Below are 25,501 nucleotides of genomic sequence, written 5' to 3'. Positions count from 1 at the left end.
AGCTAACGTGAGCAACTTTTCACAGTAACTATTATGCACGGCATGGTGGCGCAGCAGTTAGCGCCCATGCCTTACAGCAAGAAGGTCTTGGGTTCAATTCCCACCTGGACGGGGCCTTTCTGTGTGGAGTTTGCATGTTCTCCCCGTGTTTGCGTAGGTTTCCTCCTTGTACTCCGGTTTCCCCTACCTCTAAAAACGACAGGGTTTCCCCTACCACTTAAACATGTACAATAGGTTCCCCCTGACTCCCCTGAAAAAGAGATTCTTAATCTTCGTGAGACTAATATAAATTATATATTTAAGTGCTTTATATAAATATATCAACGGGGTGACGGTGGCGCAGTTGGTAGAGCAGGTCGTCTCATGATCGGAAAGTCGTGGGTTCGAATTCCAGCTCCTGCAAATGCACACTATCGTTGTGTCCTTGGGCAAGACACTTCACCCTACTTGCCTCCACATTGCCTGCGTAGTGCGTACATTGGTGTATGAATGAGAGTCTGAATGGGTGACTGGTTCCTTACTGTAAAGCGCTTTGAGCCCGATAAAGGTAAAAGAAAAAGGTAAAAAAGCGCTTTGTACCATGATATATGAATATATGCAACACACAATTACAGCTGTTTTAATTCATTCTTGTTTAGTTCAAGGACCTGTCGCCGTCTGTTCTCCTCCGACTCTCGCAATGCATTTTGGTCTATATTGACCTGTCTAGTGACCATTGCTACATAGGCAAGGCAAGGCATGTTTATTTTTACCGCACATTCTGTACACATCTCAAGGCGCATAGCTACTTTTCAGAAGGCATTGTGAGACATTTTCAGTGCACTGCTTTCTTCTTTCCCTCTGGACATTTGGACACCGCTGCAAAATGCCATGACCACGATTTAGGGCACTTCGAAGGGAATAGTGTGGACATTCGGCCCTTGAATATGAAGTAATAACTGTGTGTGTTTCCTTTCAGATCGGGACGTGGGACCCTTCCAGTGGCCTCAACATGACAGAAAACCAGAAGGGAAAGACCACCAATGTGTCTGACTCACTGTCCAACCGCTCGCTGGTCGTCTCCACTATACTGGTAAGGAAGTCTTTCTACTCAAACTCATAATAACCTCTCTTGATTAAAACCTCTGGTGGTTGTTTGCGGTGGTAGAAAGTTGGCCCTTCATATTTTTAAGTGACTGTCTTGCATAATGTGATTGAAGCGCTGTATTTACCCCACGGCCTGCAGCCTCTGAGCTTTTGAGCCGAGCTTCCTTTGCCGTAGAGCGAGAGTGTTTTTCTTGTGTAAAGTGTCAGGGCACTTGAAGAAGCAGTGGGAAAGGCCCGTGACATTTAAATCTCTTCAGTCCAGTCCACTTATCCCTGTGTCAGAGGAAAGGACAGGGACGGCTCACTGTCCTCTGCTTGAAATGTCTCTCTATGGATAATCACCCGGGTTATGGTGGCACTTAGATCTTTCTTTACAGTCGCACTAGTTTTGTGACTTTTTTTTCCGATACTCTTGCTTTAGAAAATGAGTTATGTCCTGGTCAAAACTTGATTCAGACTGTGAGTTTTCCGCCTTGTCCCATTCGTAAAGTCAAAGAGCCTGTATCTCACAAAATGTAGGTTTTTAGTCTGTTGTTCATCCACATTAAGATAACGTTAAGCCCACAATGACACACATATTGTGCATGGCGAACCATATTTACCATTTGATATTGTCTGCATCACAGGATTAAAGGAATAGGTCTCTATTTTTCCATACTGAGATATGTTCTTACCTGAGCTTAGACGAGTTGATGCGTACCTGTCTGGTCTTTGTGGAGGAGCGTGGTAGCTCCCAACTTCACCCCGTTTGGAGCCATAGGAATACATTGGGAGAGGCCAAATGCTAACCACAACAGGTACACATCAACTCGTCTAAGCTCAGGTAAGAACATATCTCAGTATGTATAAACTGTGGCCTGTTCCTAATGCCTTATAAATAAGAGAATGTTGTGTAAGTAAAAAAAAAATGCACAAATGACTCTGCTGCTGAGCCACTTTTGCACATACTACCCTAATTGCACTTGAGCAAGTGCTTGGTAAATTACCCCCAGTGCCTTTTATGGATCAAAGTCCCCATAAAACTGAGTTTATTCCATAATGTACTTTTTCCAGTGATAATATCTGCTAGCAGTGTGGCTATCATTTGTGTGTGTCACCATGTTCACCGCATTCCAAGTGATCTCAGTGAAAACTACAAACTACAAACTGTTCAACTTTGGCTTCATCAGTCCATAGAATATTTTGCCTGTAGTGCTGTGGAGAATCCAAGAGCTCTTTCGCAAACCAAAGTTGAATAGTTTGGGAAGAACACACAACGTCAAGGTGTGAAGGAGAAATGGAACAGCAGATCAACAGGAGAATCATGGTGTGTTCATGGCTGTTTCGTTGCCTCAGGGCCAGGACAAAGTGCTATCATCAATGGAAAAAACGTTTAGCAATATATTCTGCAGAAAAATCTGAGACATTCACAGCAGTGTGGAATAAGTAAGTGAACCATTTGATTAAATAGCTGTTTTTTGGCAGCAAAAACTTCATCCAGCCGTTTCCAGTAGTTGCAGATTAGACGTGCAGAACGATCAGGTTGAATCCTCTTTACAAAACTGTTGCAGTTCAGCGAGATTCAGGGGGTGTACTTACTTATTCCTCCCTCTCCTGTGAATGTTTACATGCTTTGGCCAATAAAAATATGATAAAATGTAAATATTTGGGTGGCATTAGTTTAAGCAGACACTGTTTACTCATTCCTGTGATTTTAATAAAGATCAGACCACATTTTATGACCAATTTAGACAGAAATGTAAGAAATTCCAAACGGTTTCTCACTTTTTCCTCCCACTGTGTCTATAGAGTTCCTTGTTTGTTTTACCCCTGTAGCTAAATCCCGCCGTACTTTCAGTAGCACAGATAACCACCCTGACAGTCTTTCTTTAAAAACGTCATTATTTCGAGACTATTTGTTTGATTGGATTTGCCTGCTCGCCCCTCTCTCTCCTGAAGCGACCCCCGTCCCACAGCGGTGCACTCCCTAATGGCCATTTTCGACACGAGAGGCCGGAGCGGGAGCCCAGTGGGACCCGGACCGGAGTGATGGATCACCCAATAAGATTTCATGCTTTACGGCGCTGTCCACGAATGACCAATTTATCAGCCAGACTATCATCGTCTGCCCGGGTACTACTAAGATTCAAACAGAGCTGCTGCAAACAAACAAGAGTAAAATGTATGTTATAACTGATACTGGTAATATTTCTACACAATTTATAGTTTACAAAATTACACTTACAGTTTGTGTTGTTGTTGTTCTGTCATATGTGCTGCAGGATTATAGAGATAGTCTGTACGATTGCAAAGTAAGGAGAGAGTGAGAGTGAAATCCCTTCCCTCCTGATTGGAGCAGAAAGCCACTTATAGTTTGCAAAATGAGGAGAGGGAGAACAAACTTTCAAAAGGAAACAATCAAGCTCTCTCCCTATTGGACAGCTGGAGAGCTCGTCTGATTGGTCAATCTATTGAATTTGTAAAACATTTAAATTTACAGACTGTTACTTTAAAGCAGTACTAAGTAACTTGTTTACCTTAATAAATCCTTTTCGTAGTCCCTCTTGGGGTAATACAAGTTAATGGGTGATTGGAGGGTCTTTCATCTCCCCCGGTGTCTCTGGCCAGAAAATCATGCTTGCAACTTTCCCTGCTCCGACCCGGAGGCCGCGATACACAGTAATAGAATTACGAAGAAGAAGCTAACAGGCTAACGGGCAAAGCTAACTGCGGGCTAGCACCACTTTAACAGTATTTACAGCCAAGTTTGAGTGAAAAAAATGATCTCCATTGTGTAATTGTATGTACAGCATCCCTCTCTCCATTTGTCTTTTCTGTCAGCGTAGTATTTACTCTCACAGACAATTAATGAGTAAAAAAACAAAACATGCTACGACACCTGCAGTGGCGCTTATGGCCTCTAGGGGCATGAGCTACTTAGTACCGCTTTAACCACTATAGAATGGGGATAGGCAATGACAGGCCTCAAACCTCTGGCCCCTGAGATGCTTTTAAGAAGTGTCATTTCACAATTCAGAGATCAATAACCTGTTAAAATTTTGTAAAAAATGCAGAAAATAATGTCCATTCCTTTCAAATTTCCTCGTCCTTGTAGACGATCCGCTTATCGATTTATTCTATAACATAAGAGGTCACTATTTGCTAGTGTCCTTATTTCATGATCACCATTTCTGTTAGCAAACACAGAGTATGTTTGAGGTCATAAATCTATAAGCCAATATTTATCTACTGTATTTCACACAAACCATTAATGGTTATGAGTGTAAATGTATACAAACAATGTGTTTAATCAGATTCACAGTTTAGATTAATTGGAGGCAAAAAGGCCATTGGCAGCCCCTTATGAATGTGATACTATTGTTTCATGTTATGATTCTGTATAAATTATGTAGCAGTAAGTCCACGTCATAAACAAATAAACGTATTAATAATTTAAGGCCAGTCTGAATAAACAGAAGCAGGGTCGACTGGAGACTGCCTCGTGTTGCATACGCTGAGTTTACAAATTCACTTTACAAATGTCCTTTACAAAGCATTACCAGTCCCTCTTCTTATACCTTTATCTGATCAGACTCTAACCAATCAATACAGCCAGACATATCTCTGTTATTGAGTCTACAACTAGACTCACTAACATGTTACAAGCTTTAAAGAATTGTTGGTGGACAGAGGGTTCACACCAGCTGCTTTTTCATTTATTCATTTAGCTGTAAATGCTGATAATATATTCTGTTATTTAGTAAAAAGAGACAACAGTCAAATGAATTCAAAGAAACAAAGTTGTTCTGCGCTACAAAGAGTCAAAAGTCAATCGTGAATAAATATTTATTCATTTTTTTGACCTCGGCCCCTCGAACGGCTGCGGAACAGAACGGGGTCAGCGGGGCCAGTCTGTTTCAACGAAAAATCACTGAAATAACAAAGCATCAGACAACTCAATTATATCAAATGATTTTTAATTCAGAAAAATAAAGATCAAGCTTCTTTGTATCCAGTCCGAGCAGAAGATCTGTGCGGCTTTCACATGAATTACCTGAAAGATGAGAGGAGACGGGTAGAGAAAGCTGTGCGTAGTCACACATTGAAGTAGAATTGTAGTTGCTATTGTGCTTTTACTGAACCGTGTGATCACAATCCAGAACTATTACAGATGCTGATTAATCCAGTGGACCAAAAACATGTCCTAATCTCAACGTCGATCTGCCTCTTGTTGAGTTGCCTTTAACACTGTTTATATCAAACTGCATCATATTTCTTTGGAGCAACGGCTGTTATTGCCCATCTCCATCATCTACAGTGTTTGTGCTAATAGTTAATGTCCACAGAAGAGGCCGCTCCTCCATGAGAGAGGAATGAGCCGGTCGGTCCAGGATAATCACTGGATAACAGCATATGCGCCATGATCGCATAAGCGTTTAGCCTAATGGAGCTCTTCACTGGGTATTTGTCAGCGGTGCGGAGTAATTAATGCAACAGGACCAGTTTATGAGTGCTGTTAAACATCTGTCAGCGCGAGCAGAGCAACAACGAGAGGCTGTTTATTGGAGCAACAGGCACAGACGAGATGGGAACATAGGTGGAAACAAAAAATCATTAATGCAAATAGTCTTAGAATATTCAGAAGTGTCAGAGCGGGCCCTTTGTGATGTCTGTTTAGGAGCTGGAGGAGCGCGGTCTCTCTTCGGCGACTTGAAAGGAGATGGACTGGAATATGCAGGATAATCAATAATGCAGCAATGCAACAAAGTACTTTTTGCAGTAGTTTTTGCACTGGAAAAAGAAAAATCATATTCAGGGGAAATTATGAATCTACTTGACTTAAAGGGACTATACGGAATTCAATGTCCTACTGTGTAGAATGAGCCCAGACCTCTTGCTGGGTGTCAGGTGACATCACAGTGTTCTAAAGGCCCATAACATCATACAGAGGTACAATTATTTTGTTTTTGAGGACATTTTTGGTCTTGTACCCAGTGACTGATATTAATGATCATTTGTGTAATTCATAAATTTTCTTTTTATATACAACTTGTGAAAGTGTAATGCTGTTAATAGGAAAAACTGGCTCCTGCCCCCACTGGGTCCAGTGTCATCATCACATTCTAGAACCTGCAACCCAACAATTCACCACAACTGCCTCTAAAAGCCTGCCCTGTCACTCATAAAGTTGTTCCTTCGGGTCCGAAGTGCCGTCATGCATGAGCTTAATATAGAACCTGCAGCTACGCGTAAGACCTGAGGTGGCAGTAGTGAGCATATAATGACCAACTTGCATCTATTCTCTTCAAGACATTAAATCTAAAGTGTGAGTAGATTTAGTCTGGTCTTAGATAAGATAAAACCTACTGCCAATGGAACAAGCACATGTTGTATCATTGAAAGTGAAAAAGGAAATATTTTTCAAAGTAAAAGTTCATTTGTCTAATTTCTAGTGGGATTTCTGCTTGTTCCACTGGCATTATGATGTTTTTCCTCTCATCTTAGATTAGTTCAAACCGACTCAAATTCAACATAAAGAACATTTATTCAAGTGATTTGAAGTAATGTATCTAATTTAAAGGAATAGCCACCGTTATACTGTTCTTACCTTAGCTTAGACGAGTTCACTTGTACCTGTCTGGTCTTCACGCGTGCCCTCAGTCACGTAAACACAGCACAGATGGCGTTAGCATTTAGCCTCACCTCCTCTCCTCTATAGCTCCAAACGAGGTGAAGATAGAAGCTACCAAGCTCTTCCACATCCACACAGTAAAGTGAAGATATTACTGTGCGGCTGTCGAACTACTCCTGGTGTTGTTACGCCTTACAATATAGTTCCCCCTTTAATCCGCTTAGAAAATCCACATTGTTTAATTTTGTGTAACTATACTTTGTAGTGTAACACTTCACTTAACCATATTTAAATAGGGAATACGTGGAAGAGCTTGGTAATTTCTATCTTCTCCTCGTTTGGAGCTATAGTCTGTGCTGTGTTCACGTGACTGAGGGCACTTGTTAAAACCAGATAGGTACAAGTGAACTCGTCTAAGCTAAGATAAGAACATGAACTCAGTATGTAAAAACGGTGTCCTATTCCTTTAAGACGGTCATTTTTGCAGTGTGATCACTCAGAGTATCCCTCAGCACTATATAGTAGTACTACTATACCAGATAGCTGAATAGATAATAGCCAATCAGAATATAATGAACACGTCACATATATTTGTCTAGAATGCTTTTGAAAACTACAATGAAACAATACGCTGCTGAAGAAACATATTATATGGAAATTTCTCAGTCACAACGTCACAGCTCCTAAAGCCACTTATCCCCAACGCTCTCTTTCCCTCTCATAACATTTCTAAACCGTACACAGTCTTTGGGTTAGGAACGGCAGGCTGTAAACTCACTTCATCCAAAAAGTCAATTGTAGTGCACAGCCTCATGAATAAAGTCCAGTGCACAGGCGTCAAACTATCAACTGAACTGCACTGACTGTCTTGTCTTAACATTATATCCTGGAGGACACTTTGGTTAAATGCTTATAATATCTTTGTCTCATGGGGTTTTTCAGGAAACATGAGCAAACTGCACGCAACTCCAGACATCTCTCTCTCTCTCGATCCATCCAGAGACATTTACCTCTTCAATGTAAAGCTTCCTCCCGCCCCCTTCACAGATCCCCCGATCCTCCCCCGTGTTTTATCTGCAGCTCCAAACACGGGCCTAAAGCCATTTCCCGAGCCTCTGATTCCTCTGGCAGATAAAGTCTTGATAGGGCAAGATCTTAACAGTAATTACATCATGTTTCACACTTCATAATCCCCCCAAGAACATTTTGAGGAAGCCGCGATGGAAATGTGCATCAATCGCTCGCAACAAACTTGATTTTTTGTCAGCTACGCCTCTCCTTCTCCGCCACCACGCGACTCAAAACCGATACGGCAATTAGTGGCGCGCTAATAACAGCAATCCGTATAAAAAAAAAAGAGGGAAAAATCTCCGGAGAACATGGGCGGTAAATACTGACAGGCTGCAATTTAGCACATATTGTCGTCCCCACGCTGCCTACTTGATATTACAGGGGAAGATGGAAGATTAAATGCTGATGATTTTTGCTGAGAAAATGAAAGTTACAGTGAAAGGCTGTTCGGCTGTCATTCGGGAGGGGGTGCTCGCCCACGCGTTTGTGGTTTTATGTGGGCGTAAAATGACACGCTGATATTTGAACTAATTCTGTCAAACTTTGATCCGCATGTTTTAGAGTTTGAAGTGGACACGCATCATTTTTTAGCTTTGCCACGCGAACAAACCAACTGCGACGAGAAAAATAGTCTTTCAGCGGTTATATTCAGTCAAAATTTTAAAAAAAAAGGATGAGTTTCCAGGCTAAAGCTATAGAGTTTGGGAAAATCCACTGTTACCATGGAGATCCGCCATCTTTGCAGCTGTTAGCATATGTTTTCCATTGACTAAAGAAGCTGTGGAACAACTCCATTAGCTGCTAGTAAATGCATCTCAACTCACTGTGGTGTCCAAGTGTTTTATTGTGAACAATAACTCCATTAGTTTCTAATTGCTGCTCATCCCATGGTGCTTAGCGATGTGACATCACATTCCCGAACTCTATAATGGAGATAAAATGCATTCTTGTGGCTTGGACATCTGCTTTTGGAAACCACAGCATTGATGTTTTACAATTCTACTCCCTATATACAGTTGTGGCAATAAGTTTACACACCCTGGTGGATTTTTATTTTTATTTTTTTTGGCCATTCCTCAAAGAATATGAATGAAAACACCAAAAAATTCACCCATGGTCAGTGATTATTATGGAAAAAATGTGTGAACTCATTTCAAATCACCATATCAAAATAAAATACCACAATGACCCTGTTGAAAAGTTTACACACCCTAGTTCCTACCGTGTATTTCCCCCTTTAACATCAATGGCAGCTTGGAGTCTTTTGTGGTCGTTGCGGAGAAGGTTCCTCCTGTGGCCCATAATTTTGCACCCTTTCAAGACCCTAATGTCAAAAAATGTACACTCCAAAAAAGAGCCTTAAAATAACCATACATTCATGTTTTTTTCTGCTTCTTTTTACAAAAATCCTCAGTGGCTTTTGGGTCATTTTGATTGGCCGCGGGCTCCAGTGGCTTTAGAGTCAAAATGACCGAAGGCCCCACGAGGGATAAATCCGGTCCATTCTTCTTGGCAAAAAGACTCCAGTTCTTATAAGCTCATGGGCCATCTTGCATGAACAGCGTGTTCCCCGCAGTGGTTCAATGATATTGAGGTCAGGAGACTGAAAAGGCCGCTCCAGAACCTTCACTTTTTTCTGCTGGAGCCAGTGGTATCAGTGACCCATCTCCATATTTCACTGAAGGTATGGTGCACTTTATGAAAACTTGGCACAACTGTGTATGGATAAAACGCTTGATGAGTGTGGACGCCTCTTTGAAGCATTGTGTGTGTTGTTTGGAGCACCTCTTGCTTTCAGGACGGTCAATTCCTTTATAAACACAAGAAGCTGGCAGTTTTAGCCAGCTGCTTGCTAACAAATCAGTGGCGCTGTAATAAACTGTGAAGAACTCCTCAGAACGGTTTAGGTTAATGGTTTATAGGCTTTAAAAATGCAGAGGAAGCATCAAATACAGATCCAAAGCTTCAATCAAACAGGGTTACTCAACCTGCGTACATGAACCACTCCAAGTATTTTTAGATGAGGAAACAGTTTTATACCTCGGTTTTCCCTTTAAAGCAGATATTACAGTAAGCTTAAATTCCAGAGATAACCCACTGGGTTTGAACTGCAATTACCACAATTACTGTGTCTCCTGACTGAGATATATGCAGTCCCTGGAGTCAGCAGGATTTCAATACACAAATTCACAAGTCTCTACTCTCTACTCTCTTCTCCTCCTCCTCTGCCTGGCGCATCTTTAATTAAAAAGCAGTGAGAAGTAGCTGCCGAGTATCTCCGTAAAGCAAACCTAATTAAGACTATAGCGCATCCCTTCTCCCGGCAAACACAAAATCAACTCCATCCTTCTTCACCAAATTAAAAAGAATAGATTTTGTGCCTGCGCTAAAAAAAACAAATGATAGTACCTTATTGGAGTCATTTTAAAACATTTATTTTAGTATCATCGATCGGCCTTCGCGCCGCGTGGAAAACAAAGCAAATTATCCATTTGTTGCTGAGGCTAGCAGACAGCAGCTCTATCGTGGACCACTGCCCATTGGCCTGGACAACAAAAGAGAGACACTGCAGGGGAGTCAAGGCAAGTCAGACAAAACAAACGTGCCCCATAGATTAAAAAAAACTGTTTCCTCGCAACATTGCATGCCGGGGAATCGATGCAGATGCAGACATTGCATAAACAAACAACAGAATGCAAAGGGAGTTGGGGCAATTATTTCAGGCAGTTTTTGAATAACATTTGGAATCTTTTAGACTTTGTTTGTATGGTCGGGTTTCCGTATTGTCCATTTTCCCCCCATCAGTCTCAAAAGAGCAATGAGTTTGTTGATCTGAATGTTGGGGCCAAAATCAAGGCCTTAAATGTCATTCAGCAATTGGATGCAAACGAATACATCTAAATTTATTGGAAAATGTTGACATTGCTCAACACTTTATACTGTAATGTTTGAAACATATTCAGCTGCAGTGGCTGAAATTGACCACATTCTTCTGCTTGTTTGGTCCAATTCTCTTTCCACTGTTTAACGAAATGTTTGCAAATCTTAAAGGAGGGGGTATTATGCGAAATCAACTTTTTCAAGCTGTACATCATGTTATTATGTCATTCCCTCATTAAAAACATGCCTGAAGTGTTGCCTTGGCACATTCACGTATTTTTGAGTAATCTGTAAAAACTCTGATGGCAGCCATTTTAGGGATAGGTTTGCCTGAGTCCTCCTAGGAACGCCCCCACCTCCTGGAGACGCCTCCGAGCTTTCGTCACCAGCCGAGTAACCAATCACTGCTCCTCAGCAGAGCCCCCTCCCCACTGATGCCACAGACAGCGTGTGGAGGGGGCGTGTCGGAAAGGGTCAGAGGTTCTTAAAGAGACAGAGGCCTATTTCAAGACTTTCGAGAGAGCAATTTTATACAAGGCAGTTATTCTAATTTACTGCATTTACAGACCAACAGAAGGTTTCGTCATCATTGTAGTGTGATATAGACTGGTGCTATGTAATTGAAAAAAGCATAATACCCCCTCTTTAAGACATGAATGAAGTGCTATTTGGGCATTTAAAAAGTATAGCATTTGACTTGCTTCTGCCGGTATAAACCCTGGTTTTAAGTCTTCCTCCACCCCTTTCACTCCATGACCCCATGCATGATGACTTTCTCCAAACTGTCGCCTGCTCTGATCACATGTCCAAAGACAGACAGTTTGTTCCTCTCTATTATGTACACCAGAGATATTTTCACTTGTCAGGACTCTTTGGATTGTTTTCTTTGCCGTCCATGGAGTACGTAGGAGCCTCTGCCACGCCCACAATGTATACTCACCATCACAGGCCTATTCATATGCACCCATGATGATGGTGGAGATAAACTACTTCATCAATTCATTACTTATTTCCATGTGGTTCAAAAGGTCCTATGCCAGTACATGTTGGAAAAGGTAAATGTGTCCCCATCCTTCGACGCCGGTGGGGCACCCGTAAGGAGCAGTGGGCGACAGCAGTGCCGTGCCCGGGGACCCAGGGACCCTCTTGCTGTGAAGCACAAGTGCCAACCGCTGTGCTAGCATGCCGCAGTGAGACCACAAGAAAAATCTCTGCTGTGTCAACATACAAAATATTCAACTTAAATTGTACATGGATAACTGAGGCTTACCCACATTCTTTCCGATTGTACATGTTTATAATAAGTAGAATATAACAAGGATTTGGCTGGTCAGCACCCTCTGCAGGCAGGAGTGGGAATGACATGTGAGAGAATAATGTACACAAGCTTTCATACCTACCACATTCTAGCCACAGTCAATGGAAATGGAAACACTACAGCTGTGGACGAGGGAACAGCGTTATCACATGGTTAAAAGCCATAGATATAATAATTAGAGATGAGTGGGTCCCATTCAGCCCCATTCATTGTAAAGGTCCCGAGTCCTGTGTGAAAGTTAATGGCCGCTTAATCTCCTCCTACGCAGCATGTTTCTTAAAAGGGCAAAAAGGCGGGAAGCCCTGCACTCGCAGCGTGGGCGGAGCCTCCACAGAGCTCCAGGGCTTGATTGACAGGCTCTGGAGCCAGTCAATGCACAGAAAATGCTTCCACTACTTCGGCCTGATGTACAAAATCACCTACCCCAGTGTTGTCACATGGGTCATAGCAATTTTTAGAAAAAGAAAAACTATATGAAGCCAGGCTTTTAAGCAGTTCAAGAGAAGCTCAAAGTTCCCATAACAACACTGTTTACCAAGTGTCTTTTGGAGTCGCCCCTGGCCACAAGGGGTGGTATTACAGCAATGTCCGCTCCCTGCCATGAGGACCTTGGAGAAGCATGGTTCTCCATGTTCCTCACCCATTGTTAAAAGCTCAAAAGTGTCGATTTTTCATAAGTTTTCCCTAAATGTTAAAGAAAGGAAGAAAGTTTTTGCAATGAAAATCCCAGATTCACTGTTAACACTTCACTTTATATGCTCCTTGTCCAAACAGTCAGAGGCTAAAGTTGCCGAGTCCAAAACTGCCGCTTATCTGTCTCCAGCTCGTGGTTAATGCGCTGGGCCTGTGTTTATTCTAATTACATTCTTTGACGGCTGACAGGGGTGAGAGGTCGCGCGCCGCTAATGGGCTCGCTTTGTGCCCGCTGCGTGTTAAAACCATTGTTCTGGTGTTGAACACGGCGGCGCGTACAGCCACGGACAGAATAATGCGCCGCCGTGATGGAGTCAAATGAGACAGGCTGAGGCTCGGGTCAAAAATGGCCTCCGGAGCAAAAGCGGAGTGTGAGTGAAAGTGTTTAATTAGTGCCACAACAGCGTGTACAGTCGTGTTGAAGAGGACGTGTGTGGCTTTACAAAAGTGCATTTGGGCACCAATGTATGGAAAATAGAGAATGTTGATGTTGCAGTTTGAGTGCAGTGATTGATAAGCGCATTAACCAATCAGAGAAAAGCCGGATATGGCACAGGCGGCATATTTTGTAAACAAGTCAGTAGTGGTTTCAAAAGAGTTGAGACTAATGTGAACCAAAACGTCAGGATACAAGGTAGATCAATCATCCTGACAAAAATAATTGAAATAAATGGCAACAAGAAGAAAATGCTCTGAGAGAAAATGAAGCATCAACTTCTACGCAGGTACATTATGGTTAAGGCGAGGGAACAATTTTAAATTTACAGAGATCAATTTGAAACTTTTATTGTAGATTACTGGCATAAATGTGAGGGAAAAAAATGTCTGTCATTTTATTTTTTCATATAAAAAACTAACTTTTTTGTCCAAAACCTGAAAACTGAAGAATGTAGTTTTGCCTGTAGTGTCTCCCCTTAAAGGCACACTGCACAACATTTTGGACTATACTGTTGCCATCAACAGAAAACATGCTCCCAATGACCTGCTCAACACAGAAAATGCATTTTTTGCTGTGGGTTTTCAAATAATGGATTTGGAAAAGAACCTAGCCTATACGTTTGTTAAGTGGTGACGTCACAGCTCTACTTCCGGGTTCGCACAAACCGGCAGATGTTCGAGAAACTACAAAAAAAAACTCTTCAATACCACAATCAATATTTTTGAAACTCAACAGTTACTGAACATACTTATTTATCAGGCCCATGTTAAATTTGCTAGATGCAAGTTAGCCATTTTGTACTCTCTACTGCCACCTCAGGTCATACGTGTAACTGCAGCTTCTATAGTGCATGACGGCCGAATTAACACCTTTTAGAGTGACAGTGCAGGATTTTAGAGGCAGTTGTGGTGAACAGGTCTGGGCTCATTCTACACATTAGGACAGGGCTGTCAAACTCATTTTGGGTCGCGGGCCGAAATTGAGCTCCCACGGCGGGTCGCGGGCCGCATATAATAGAGAATTTTTTTTCCAATAAATGAATAATAATAAGCTGTGATTTGGTCAAAGCCCCAACTTGACCGTAGCTTCATTAATAACAACGGCTTACACTTGTATTGCACTTCACAAGTTCCTCAACGTACTACATAATAGTCATTATTCATTCATGCCACACTTGGTGGTGGTAGCTGTTATTTTAAATTTGTTTAAAAAAAACAACAACAACTAGGTGAATTTGGATAATTTCCCAAGGCACGCCAGACAATATCTCACGGCACACTAGTGGTTGAAAAACACTGCTCTACATGGCAGGGGCCAGATTAAATCATCTCACGGGCCGGATCAGGCCCGCGGGCAGTATGTTTGACACTGCTGCCTTAGGACATTGTTGGAACATGTAGGGGGAGGAAAATGCTTGATTTTAACATTTTTAAACTCTGTATAGTCCCTTTAACATCCGAGTGTGTCTTAAAAAATAGTAGTAGTAAGTAATTTCAGTATGGCTTCCAAACTTCATGTATGTCAGTTTTCTGTCTTTACACTTGGGAAGTATATTATGTAGAAGTCTTGAGTTGTGCTGTATTAAAGGTTCACATTGGCATCCCGCTCTCAAAAGTCACCCCGTCCACAAAATGAAACGACAAATCGAAATGCATGGTCTCCGCTGCGAAGGGCGTGAGTTAACACACAATTTGATCATCAATTTCCTCCATCGCTCTTCCATTCCCGGTCCTTCCTGCTCAAACGGCGTCCTCCAATTACCATATGTTACCCCCGTGGTCACCTTGGTTTACCGTAATGCACGGGGTAGCACCGATTTCCTGCTTATCACTGCTGACACAGCGCCTTTACATGTTAGCGTGCGTGTTGGCGGCGGCCGCGGCCCGGAGCCTCCTGATGTAATCTTGATGAAAGAGCAGAAAGCAATGTCAACACGCCGATCGATACCTGAAAGGATGGGATGTCAACATGTAGAGTCCTCAGTGCGGCAAAAGGGGTTCAGGCAAAAACAGAAAATACAGTGGAGAGAGGAACGGCAGTGGGAGCAGGTGGAGGCGAGCGGAGCTTTACTGGTCACACTTTACAGCCTGCGGAATAGGGTGGAAATCACAGTAATAGCAGGCATTCATGCAGCCCTGTTTTCATACTATTACTGAGAAAACACTCGCCATGTTTCCTGGTACTCTCCAGTCTTCATACGTGGCTTCATTTTGAACACAACATTATATTAAAGAAACAGGCCACCGTTTTTCCATGCTGAGATATGTTCTTACCAGAGCTTAGACGAGTTGATCCGTACCTGTCTGGTCTTTGTGCGTGCCCGTGGAAGAGCTCGGTCGCTTCTAACTTCATCCTTGTTTGGAGCTATAGGAATACACTGGGAGAGGCCAAATGCTAAAAACATCTTTGGTTGTTTTGCATGACTGAGCGCACAAACAAAGACCAGACAGGTATGCATCAACTCGTCTAAGCTCAGGTAAGAACATAATCAGTCTGTAAAAACAGTGGCCTGTTCCTTTAAATGTTAGATTCGTTGGTCAGGAATAGTATTGGCAAGATCCTTGAGGTAAAGGGTACTCGGGGTGTAAATGAATGACGCAGGGGGTACGCAAAAGGTTGGGAGCCACTGCAGTGAATGCCAACATATTTTGTTTTGGGGTTTCTTTGTTGTTGTTTTCAGTAGATTTATGGAAAGGTATAGTATTTTCCATCGATTGCCTGCAGGTTTCACCAACCTTCTGCCTATAGGTGCACTTTGGGACCTCCTTGGTAGCCCTTTAGTCTTGGTTTCAAAACCCAGCCCTAGAAACCGCCAAAGGAAAGGTCATTAGCTGATGCCAACATCTTTTGTGTGTGCTCCACATGCTAATTGTTGACTTTACCCAAACAAAATACATACTTAGAATTGTATGTTGTTTAATTCTTGCATGTTTTAGTCCTGGTCGGCATTGACTATAATGTGATTGTTGCTCACCCATTTAAACTCCCTACCTATACCATCCACATCTACCATTGGAGCTGCTGCTTCATCACATTTCCAGTCCTCCCATCCAAAGTCAGTTGGCCAGAGCCAGGCCTTCCTCTCCAGAAAGTTATCTTCTATCTTTTTAAGACCATGTAGTATCTTCACCTGATCGTATCAGTGCTCAGATTGCCTTCACTGTGAACCGTGTCTTACTAGTATTGTGTTATTGTGTTGCATTATGTTCACACTCACTGCTATCGCTACTTACGTAATGCATCTGCACATCTGTAAATCCATTCTCGCTGTTGTGTTAAATTGTTATTTTATTGCATCTTAATCTATGTTGTGCGTTAACCTCTTAACCCCCACCTGAACAGAGTACATTCTCTCCAGTTTAGGCTTTACCCAAATCTAAAAGTTTCCCGACTGGAGTGTACAGCCTAGGCTATTGTGTGACGTCTCATTTGAAAGGTCTTGCCGCTTTTTTTCAAGAAGCTTTTCCACGCGGGTAAAGCTGAACTGGAGAAAATGTGCTCGGTCACAGGTTAAACTGTGACCGAGCATTTAAAAAAACATTTACACAAAAGAAAATTCCTAGTTTGTGAACCTGTTCGCTGACAAGGGCGATGCAATCTATTCTGAATCTAGTAAATGTGCTTTTAGCCGTTTTCCACTGCTGTCCATGCCCCCTGCTGTCGACAATGTTTTGAAATGTGTAGATAGTCTTATAAAACACAGTACTGCAATAAACATTATCTTACAAGCACACGATAAAAGCTCCTGTTTAAGCCTCAAGGTAAGAAATCAACCCATGAGAATAATATATGATCTGAGAAACGTCCTTGTTTTACCTGCTCTTTTCATCCGCCCAATCTGTAGCAATCGCCATCTTCCCTGGCCCTGAACGCGCCGAGGCTGTTAGCTCTCGGTAATGATTTCTTTGTTTCCGCCCTGGCGCCGTGCTACTATAAACAACACCTGCCTTATGATATATTTTGGACGTTATTTCGGCGAGTGAGCGAGGGAGAAACAGAGGCGGGGTGGGAGCCGCGGTGCGAATCCGGGCGCTAAAGCTAACAGAGACAGATGGCGGATAGCGGAGAGGATGAGGAAGTGCCAGTGGAAAGAGATGTGCTGGTGGAGGCGGCGGAGACAGGATGCCATATGAAAGAAGACATTAGTAATCTCCGCAGCTGTTAGCCCCGAACACTGGGGGAAGCGACGCCCCAACGCTGCCGCCTTTGTGTGCGTCTATCACTCGCTCTTATCTGGGGGGACAAAGGGAGCGCTGGTGCCCGGGCCCTCCGCCAGCCCACTGAGACCAAGGAGCTGCTCGCACTCACTGATACGGGGGGATTATCTGCTATTATGGTCACGCTACACGCCGCTCTCCCCACTCCTCAGCCATCTCACCGTATCAAGACATTTGGACTGACCACCGAGCTCCTATATCACTCCTCTGTGACAAAGGCCCGTGGCTTTCAAAGGCTGCGTTCAAGAGGCATCACATTGTAAAGAGCCCATTAAAGGCACCACATCTGATTGTTTTTTTCTAGTAGCCTAGTGGAACACAATTTGATTTGTCCTCCTTTAAAGCAGAAGTAAATAACTCATGCCTCAAGAGGCCATAAGCACCACTGCAGATGTCATAGCATGTTGCGTTTTTTTACTCATTAATTATCCGTGGGAGTAAATCCTACGCTGACAGAAAAGACAAAGGGAGAGAGGGATATTGTACTTTCAATTACACAATGGAGATATTTTTTTTTCACTCAAACTTGGCTGTAAATACTCTTTAAGTGGTGCTAGCCCGCAGTTAGCTTTGCCCGTTAGCCTGTTAGCTTCTTCTTAGTGATTCTATTTGATTGTATTGCGCCTCCGACCCGGAGGCAGGTAAGTTGCGAGGGCGGTTTTCTAGCCAGAGACACCAGGGGGAGATGAAAGACCGAAAAGGCGTCAAAAAAGCTATGAGAAAGCAGCAAAATCAGTTTCGTTGGTCTGAGCTTTCAAATGAGGTGTTACACAGGCCTAAAGGCTGCTCGCTCCAGCATCATGAAGCACTACTGTTTCAGAAAGTGAAGTTGGTTTGTATTTTCTGCTCTGAGATGTGGCTGCCATTCTCTAAATCAACAATTGCACCTGTAATCACACTACCTTTCACACGACAAATGAAAACCAACAACTTTGGGGCTAGATATTCTTCTGTGTCACACTTTAATTGCTGTTATTGTCTCCCTATTCTGTGTCTGGGACTTTTGTAAATATAAAATAAATATGCCAAGTTTCACAACATTCTTTTCCCATATTTACCAAGGTGCCATGAGTTTATGAGGGCGCTTTAATTCTGCTTGATGGAAATGGTATCACACAAGTGGACTCACCCCTGCTGTGCCCGTGTGTGTCCACCAGGAGGAGCCGTACGTGATGTTTAAGAAGTCGGATAAGCCGCTGTACGGGAATGACCGCTTTGAGGGCTACTGCATCGACCTGCTCCGCGAGCTGGCCGCCATCCTGGGCTTCAGCTACGAGATCCGCCTGGTGGAGGACGGCAAGTACGGCGCTCCGGACGAGAACTCCGGGCAGTGGAACGGCATGGTCAAGGAGCTCATGGACCACGTGAGTACATGGCTTTTAATAAACTAATGATGTGATTAGGGCTTGCAGTCCAAATCAAAGTGTGCAAAGTATGGCTGGGGGACTGAATGTGACATGCTAGTTCCCGCCCACTTTCTGTTTCCTGTTCTAGTTTAATTCCTATGGGGAGTACTATTAAAACAAAAACAAAAACAAAAAAAACATCCAGCTGCTAGCTAATACCTTAAAACTTGTTTATGTACGATACAAATACTTCACCAAGGGAGACCTTTGTGTGCATAGATGTTTTAGTCCTGAAGCTAAAGGCTAACATTAGCATAAAGGCCAACATTCATTTCATTCCTGGTGAATGCGAAAATATCTCCACAATCTGAATTCATTCGCAATAAGATCTATTGATGACACTTTGGATTAAAGTCAACCTTTTAGAGCTTTTTGCCATATTACAATGTTGTAGCGCATCTTTCAGTAATCTTTCGTTCTTCACCATTGGTTATTCTTCGCATAGCGGCGAAAGTTCCCTAAAAACTACTCCTTTTCCCAAAATTAAAATGCTTTTTGTTATGCTTTATTGAAACAGCTGCAAAGCGAAGGGGAGCAAGATGGGAGGGGCTTATTTTAGGTCGCTCAGAGGACCAGGAAGTGAAGCAACTGGATATTTTGTTTTCGGCGGTTTTAGATCAGTATTGAATTTTCTAATCCACAAAGATAGTGATAAAGATGTATTTGACGTTTTACCTGGAAAAAGCATAATCCCGACTTTTTTTCTTTTTGATCTTATTTTTAAATTTGTTTAAAAAGAAAATGGCACAGGAAACCGTACAGCACACAGGAAGTTAGCCGCAACAACAGCTTGTTTTTGTTGCTACTCAGGATTGCGTCAAAGAACCTTTTGTAGTGAGTAAATTCACAAATCTAATCTCAAATACAGTTCTTGTCAGGGGAAAAAAGCAGTTAGCTCCTGAGGTTGTTCTACATGGATATTGACATTATGGCATTTGAAACAAGGAGAAATTGGATATTGTTCCTCAATGTAAGCCCTTTGTAAAGCCTTGTCTTCGATAATGATGACATGTGTTGCTCCATGACACTGTTGGAGACGACCCTAAGCTCCAAAGATGCTTTTGAAAACCGGCGCCTCTGTTTTGGCAGCACATCGGAGCGTGGAGAGCCTTGGTCCTGTCAGGAGAGCTTTCCCTGCAGATCTTATTAAAACACAGTCTGCTCACCGTTCACTCCATCGCAGTGCATGGCCCAAGAGCACGGCGGGAAAACTGCCGAGTCTGCACTGTGGATCGGTGTCCTCATTACAGGCTTCGCTACAGGGGTCGGGCCTCCCTAAACGCTGGCTGACTGGTCTGCTTTGTCTGCGTCTTTAGTAGCTACTGTCGGGGAATTTGATAAACATTTTGTCATTTTGAAAAGTTTAAAGATAAAAATCATGGGACAATAATTAACCATAAGTTAATAGGTTAAAACATTTGAAAACCTAGTGAAAACCAGTCCGAAGGTGCTCTGTTCGATTCTGTAAAGAGTTTTTGTGTTCTCCCTGTGTCTGTGCAGGTTCTCCACTAATAACATGTATTAGGGAACCATCCAGGGTTGTCACGATACCTACTATATTATCGACTTATTGTTCAAGAAATGACAGATAAATTATATATATTTTTGGGCACAATATTTACCGTCAGTCCATTTATTTGGATTGTTATTCCATTTTTTTTTTCCATTGAGTGCCAAAAACAGAAAAACGTATTTTTGCGTTTTATTATTATTATATTAGTTTATTACAAAACTCGACACTAATGCACCTTATGTGTGATTTTGGTAGCTCTGCGATGAACAGAAGTGAAATAAATGATGATTAAAAACTTTTTTTATAAACATTTAATTATACATTTTATATATATTATTGCATATCTTTTCTTTCTTTTTTTTTGTCCGAAGGGGCGTGGTGTTGCGCAGTGAACAGCTGTAAAGCCGACACTTCTCCCTCGCTCTGGAGAGGGAGAAGCGCGTTGGAGAGCCATGGAGAGATCGAAACAGTTGAGATTTTAACATTTCTCTGAGTTTTTAAATGGTCAAAATCGGTCAAAGGACGACTGAGAAACATCCGGGTTAAATCTTCAATCCCAGAACCAGGCTGTTTAAATGCACATGCGACTAAATGAATAAAAGCCTTTGATCTGCAGCAACACGCGGTGTTTCAAAACGTGTCAACAATGTTGTCGTTGAAAATTGACTTAAAACTGAGATATTTAAGCATTTGCCTCTTCACACGTTAGTGTCCGTCCAGAGAGGAGAGAGTTGGAGAGTGGAGTTAATCAGAAAGGAGAGTGTTGCATAAAACCCCCGTTATCTCCGTTTGTAGAAAAATCAAAACTAACCTCTGGTAGCTTGGACTTCTCAGGAACCGAGGCACATAGAATTGCACTGTTGTCACCTACGGAGAGCTTAGAGTCTCCCCTTTCAAACAAGCCACAGCATGTGTCCATAGCTGTAACATAACATGTGGTGCTACAAATACAGTGAGAGCTTGCCAAGGCCTCTCTGTCTTGTCCCTTTGTGGAGGCCATTTGGTCCATGTTTGAATCTACATGTTTTCGTTTCAACATTGACATACAATATTGCTTCAGACACATGACCAGGGAGACTCGTGCGGCCTCACTTGAAACCACTGGAGACGGGGAGAAAACGCTGAATTGAGTTGAACATGTTGGCGATGTGCTGTCAGAAGAATTTAGTGAAGTTATCTGTAGCCTGTCTAATGCCAGGAGCAAGGGAAGGAACCTAATCTAAATGCATTTAGCCCAAAAAAGTAACCACGGCGGACAGTTAACGCTGGCTCCAGGCTCAGCAAAGAACAGCTTCACTTCTCATTTGTGGATATGTAGTTTTCATCACACTCCTGAGATTGAAGGAGTTTTCTGAATTCTAGCTCTGCAGCGGGGCATTAGCGGCGTCTGAAAAAAAACCCACCCTAAACCCTGTAATTTTAAACTGATATTTTACCTCTTTCTTATTTTTCTGATTATAGAGCCACAGTGCTCTTCCGGTGATGCGGGAATATTATTGATTTAAGTCTATAAAGCTGCCATTGTGGTCAAACTCACTCAGCACAAGTTATTTTAACAGACTGAGCTGGTGTTTTTATATTTTTCAGTGGATACATTTTGAAATGCTCCCTAGGACAGCTCTGCAACAAGGGCTGCAATATTCAGTGATGCAATATCCAGACTGCTATAGCACAATGCATACAAAGCAGAATAGGTCTGGGATTTATGTTTTGTTTTTTTGCTCACAGAGCCTATAACAAAGCACAAGATTACTTTTAATGTTTTGCTTTGACTCAATTTGATGAAAAAGAAGAAAAAAGGACTTAATACAGGGTTTCTGCGGGGCATTATCCTGTTAACCCCCAAATCTCAAAGCTTACAGCCTATAGGCCAGTGTAACATCTCATTTGAAAGCTAAGACCTACGAAATGGATCTAAACTGATCTTTTCCTTGCTTTTTTTTTACATTTCTTTTCACTGTTTTTGTCACTCTTTTGTTGCATTTTCATCCTCGTTTCCGTCAAATTTCAGACTTTAGATTTGGACTTTAGATTTGGGTAAAGGCAAACTGGCGAAAATGCACTCCTTAATAGGCTTAATAGGTTAAAAAAGCATTTAAAGTTATTAAATGAAATGTGCCAAAATCAAGTCATGAAAAAACCATGAAATTGGATTCAAACTAGGGCGGAACGAAATCGACAAAATTTCATATCGCGATATTCATGCCAGATATCTCGATATCGATACAATAGGTGAAAACCAAGCATTTTTCAGAAAATAAAAACATAAAGAAGGAAAGGTGTGACATCTCTCACCAACTTTTATTTTTTTAAATGGCAAAATGTTTTGGTTTCAAACATATTCAGTTTCAGTTTTGGTCCAAAAGTTTCCCATTTCGTCCTATTTCTCTTTCCTCTGTTTGATTTGCCCCAATTTTGATGTGTTTGTGGCATTAACGCAGTACTAAGTAACGTGTTTACCTTAATAAATCCTTGCTGTAGTCCCTGTGGGGGTAAAACAAGTGTTAATGGATTATTGGAGGGTCTTTCATCTCCCCCTGATGTCTCTGGCCAGAAAACCACAATTGCAACTTGACTGCCACCGGGTCGGAGTCACCAATACACACTAATGAAATCACGAAGAAGAAGCTCACAAGGGCAAAGCTAACTGCGAGCTAGCCTCACTTTAAACAGTATTTACAGCCAAGTTTGAGTGAAAAACATATTTCCATTGCATAATTGGATGTGCAATATCCCTCTCTCCCTTCACCTTTTCTGTCAGTGTAGTATTTCCTCTCACGGACAATTAATAAGTTAAAAAATCGCAACTTGCTACGACACCTGCAGTTGCGCTTATGGCCTCTAGTGGCAAGAGTTACTTAGCACTGCTTTAAAATACAGTATTTGGCCATTAAAAGCATTACATTCGACTTGCTTTTGCCTGTATAAACCAGTTACAGACAGTTACCAAATATGGATTTATTTTTGTCATATCAAGCAGCCCAATCCCCAACCTCACCGTGCCTCATGGCCATATATTAATTCTCTTTTCACAGTGATGTCTCAAGTGCTGAAACTTTTCCAGGCGTATCCACTTATTCACACCAGTTTTAAATATAACGTTTTGGCCTGGCACTCTTTACTCTTTCTCTGTATTGATTTCACACACTCTCACTGTTAACGTCTGGCAAAAGATTTGCTTTGAGAAGCTAAAATTACTCAGATGTTCTCCCCGTCTTACGAATTGCTTCACCTGACTAAATATGTGCGCATTTAAACCCCCAGTATTTTGATAAGTCTTCAGAATTATCGCATTGTTTGGAGATATTTACGATGCTAATCCGTCCTTTGGCGAAGGCACATGACACATTTGTATTTGAAATGTGTGCGGAGGAGATAGACTTTAATGGGCGGATGTGAGCAGCGATTTCCAGGAAAGTCATGTTTCCGTATCGGGGCTCAAAAGCGCGCTGTGGGTTGACACTTAATAAATCTAAAAGGAGCTGCTTTGTGACTATAAATGCTAAACGCTGCCAACAAGGTCAAGTAGTGCATTCCTCAAAGATACATCCTTTTTGTCCCTTGAAGGTTGCCATACATCACTCGGGGATGAATTGGCTGCACACGACTCACGGCATGGCTCCAGGGAAGTCAAATTTGTGTCCCTCAAAAACAGACATGAGTTTTTAACGTTTAAGGAGACGTAACAACTTGGCATTGTCATTTATGCGGCCCAACACATGCTAATGTCAGTACCAGGATATTTAAGACTGATGGGGGAAACCAACACCTGGACGTTTACAGCCTTGTCAGCTAAAAGCTCGCCCGGACAGCCATGTCTTCAGCTGCATGAGAACATAAGTGGAGCTTGTGGCCTTCTAGCCGTCCTGCCACTGGGGTCGAATGCAAAAAGAGGAGCTTAAAGGGGCAAGATGCAAGTTGTGCCATTTTATGCTCACTACTGCCACCTCAGGTCTTATGCGCAACTGCAGCTTCTATATTAAGCTCGTGCATGACGGCACTTCGGACCCGAATGAACGCCTTTTTGAGTGACAGTGCAGGATTTTAGAGGCAGTTGTGGTGAACAGGTCTGAGCTCATTCTACACATTAGGACATTGGTGAAACAGTAGGGGGAAGAAAATACATAATTTTGACATTTTTAAACTCTGTATAGTCCCTTTAAACATTGCTAACACAATTATATTTAAGATTTTGCTAAAAAAAAAAAAAAACAATTGCCCACCTTCTTTAGTTTGACCATTTTTGTGATTCACTTCCTTATTGGAAACTGACAGGAAGTGACATAGATAGAGGCAAAGAATTTTAAACGGTTGCCGTGCCAACTATGTTATGTCAATGGAAATGAGTCAAACTGCGATAAGACTTTCCCTCTATCTATGTCACTTCCTGTCAGTATCGTAGAAAAGGTTAAATCATCAACTGGACTGGGTTTTGGTAAAGTTGAGGATGTTTTGCTTCTAGACACAGAAGCATTTTCTTAGGTTCTTAGGTTTCTTAGACTTCTTTTTCGTTTCTTCGTTTTTAAAGGGACTATACAGAGTTTTTAAAATGTTAAAACTAAGTATTTTCCTCCCCCTACATGTTCCAGCCATGACCTAATGTTTAGAATGAGCTCAAAGCTGTTCACCACAACTGCCTCTAAAATCCTGCACTGTCACTCAAAAAGGTGTTAATTCGAGTCTGAAGGCCGTCATGCATGAGCTTAATATAGAAGCATAAGACCTGAGGTGGCAGTAGTGAGCATAAAATGACTAAAATGACTGCATCTAGCTCCTTTAAAGACCACTCCAGTTTGGTATTAGTGTCTTTTATGACTGAAAGAGCGAATAAGCTGCTTCTGTGACTTGAAATGAAATGTCCTCAACTTTACCAAAACCCAGTCCAGTCGATGATTTAACCTTTTCTGTGATGGATACTCTCTGGATGAATGAGAGCCAGTAGAATAAAAATAAAAATTACTTTTCTGCCCACCATTGCTGCTTCACTGAAATATTACTTACAACAGATGTCATCCATCTAAATACGTCGTATTTTCAAAAGCATTAAAACCTCTCACAGGCACTTTAAACTGTCATTTGTACTCTTTAGTTTAGTGTTGGATGTGTCGCTTCTCATCCAAGTTTTAGTTTGACTTGTACAACTACCGCCCATCTTGGTACCAAGAACTCCTATTATTATTACTAAATAATAGAAATGAAAAACTATATTGACATGCTCTGGGAGTGAATGAAGAGAAAAAGAAACCGAGGCACTCGTCCCGTAACAA

The 25,501-nt window shown here is 42.0% G+C and overlaps 1 protein-coding gene across 6 annotated transcripts in view; it reads left to right on the top strand.

Annotated features, from left to right (window-relative positions):
- The window catches only part of grik2 (glutamate receptor, ionotropic, kainate 2), a 410,021-nt gene that overhangs the window by 292,233 nt on the left and 92,287 nt on the right, over window positions 1-25,501 (top strand). For all 6 annotated transcript variants that reach the window (XM_079561307.1, XM_079561303.1, XM_079561302.1 and 3 more), the window contains 2 exons: window positions 959-1,072; window positions 18,473-18,679. In XM_079561307.1, the coding sequence (XP_079417433.1) occupies window positions 959-1,072; window positions 18,473-18,679 (321 nt within the window). The remainder of the gene's footprint in view (window positions 1-958; window positions 1,073-18,472; window positions 18,680-25,501) is intronic.

This window comes from Gobius niger (genome assembly GCF_951799975.1).
Source record: "Gobius niger genome assembly, chromosome: 8".
NCBI classification, from domain to species: domain Eukaryota; kingdom Metazoa; phylum Chordata; class Actinopteri; order Gobiiformes; family Gobiidae; genus Gobius; species Gobius niger.
The sequence above is the reverse complement of the archived record's forward strand: the minus strand, read 5'-3'. Positions and strand labels throughout refer to the sequence as shown.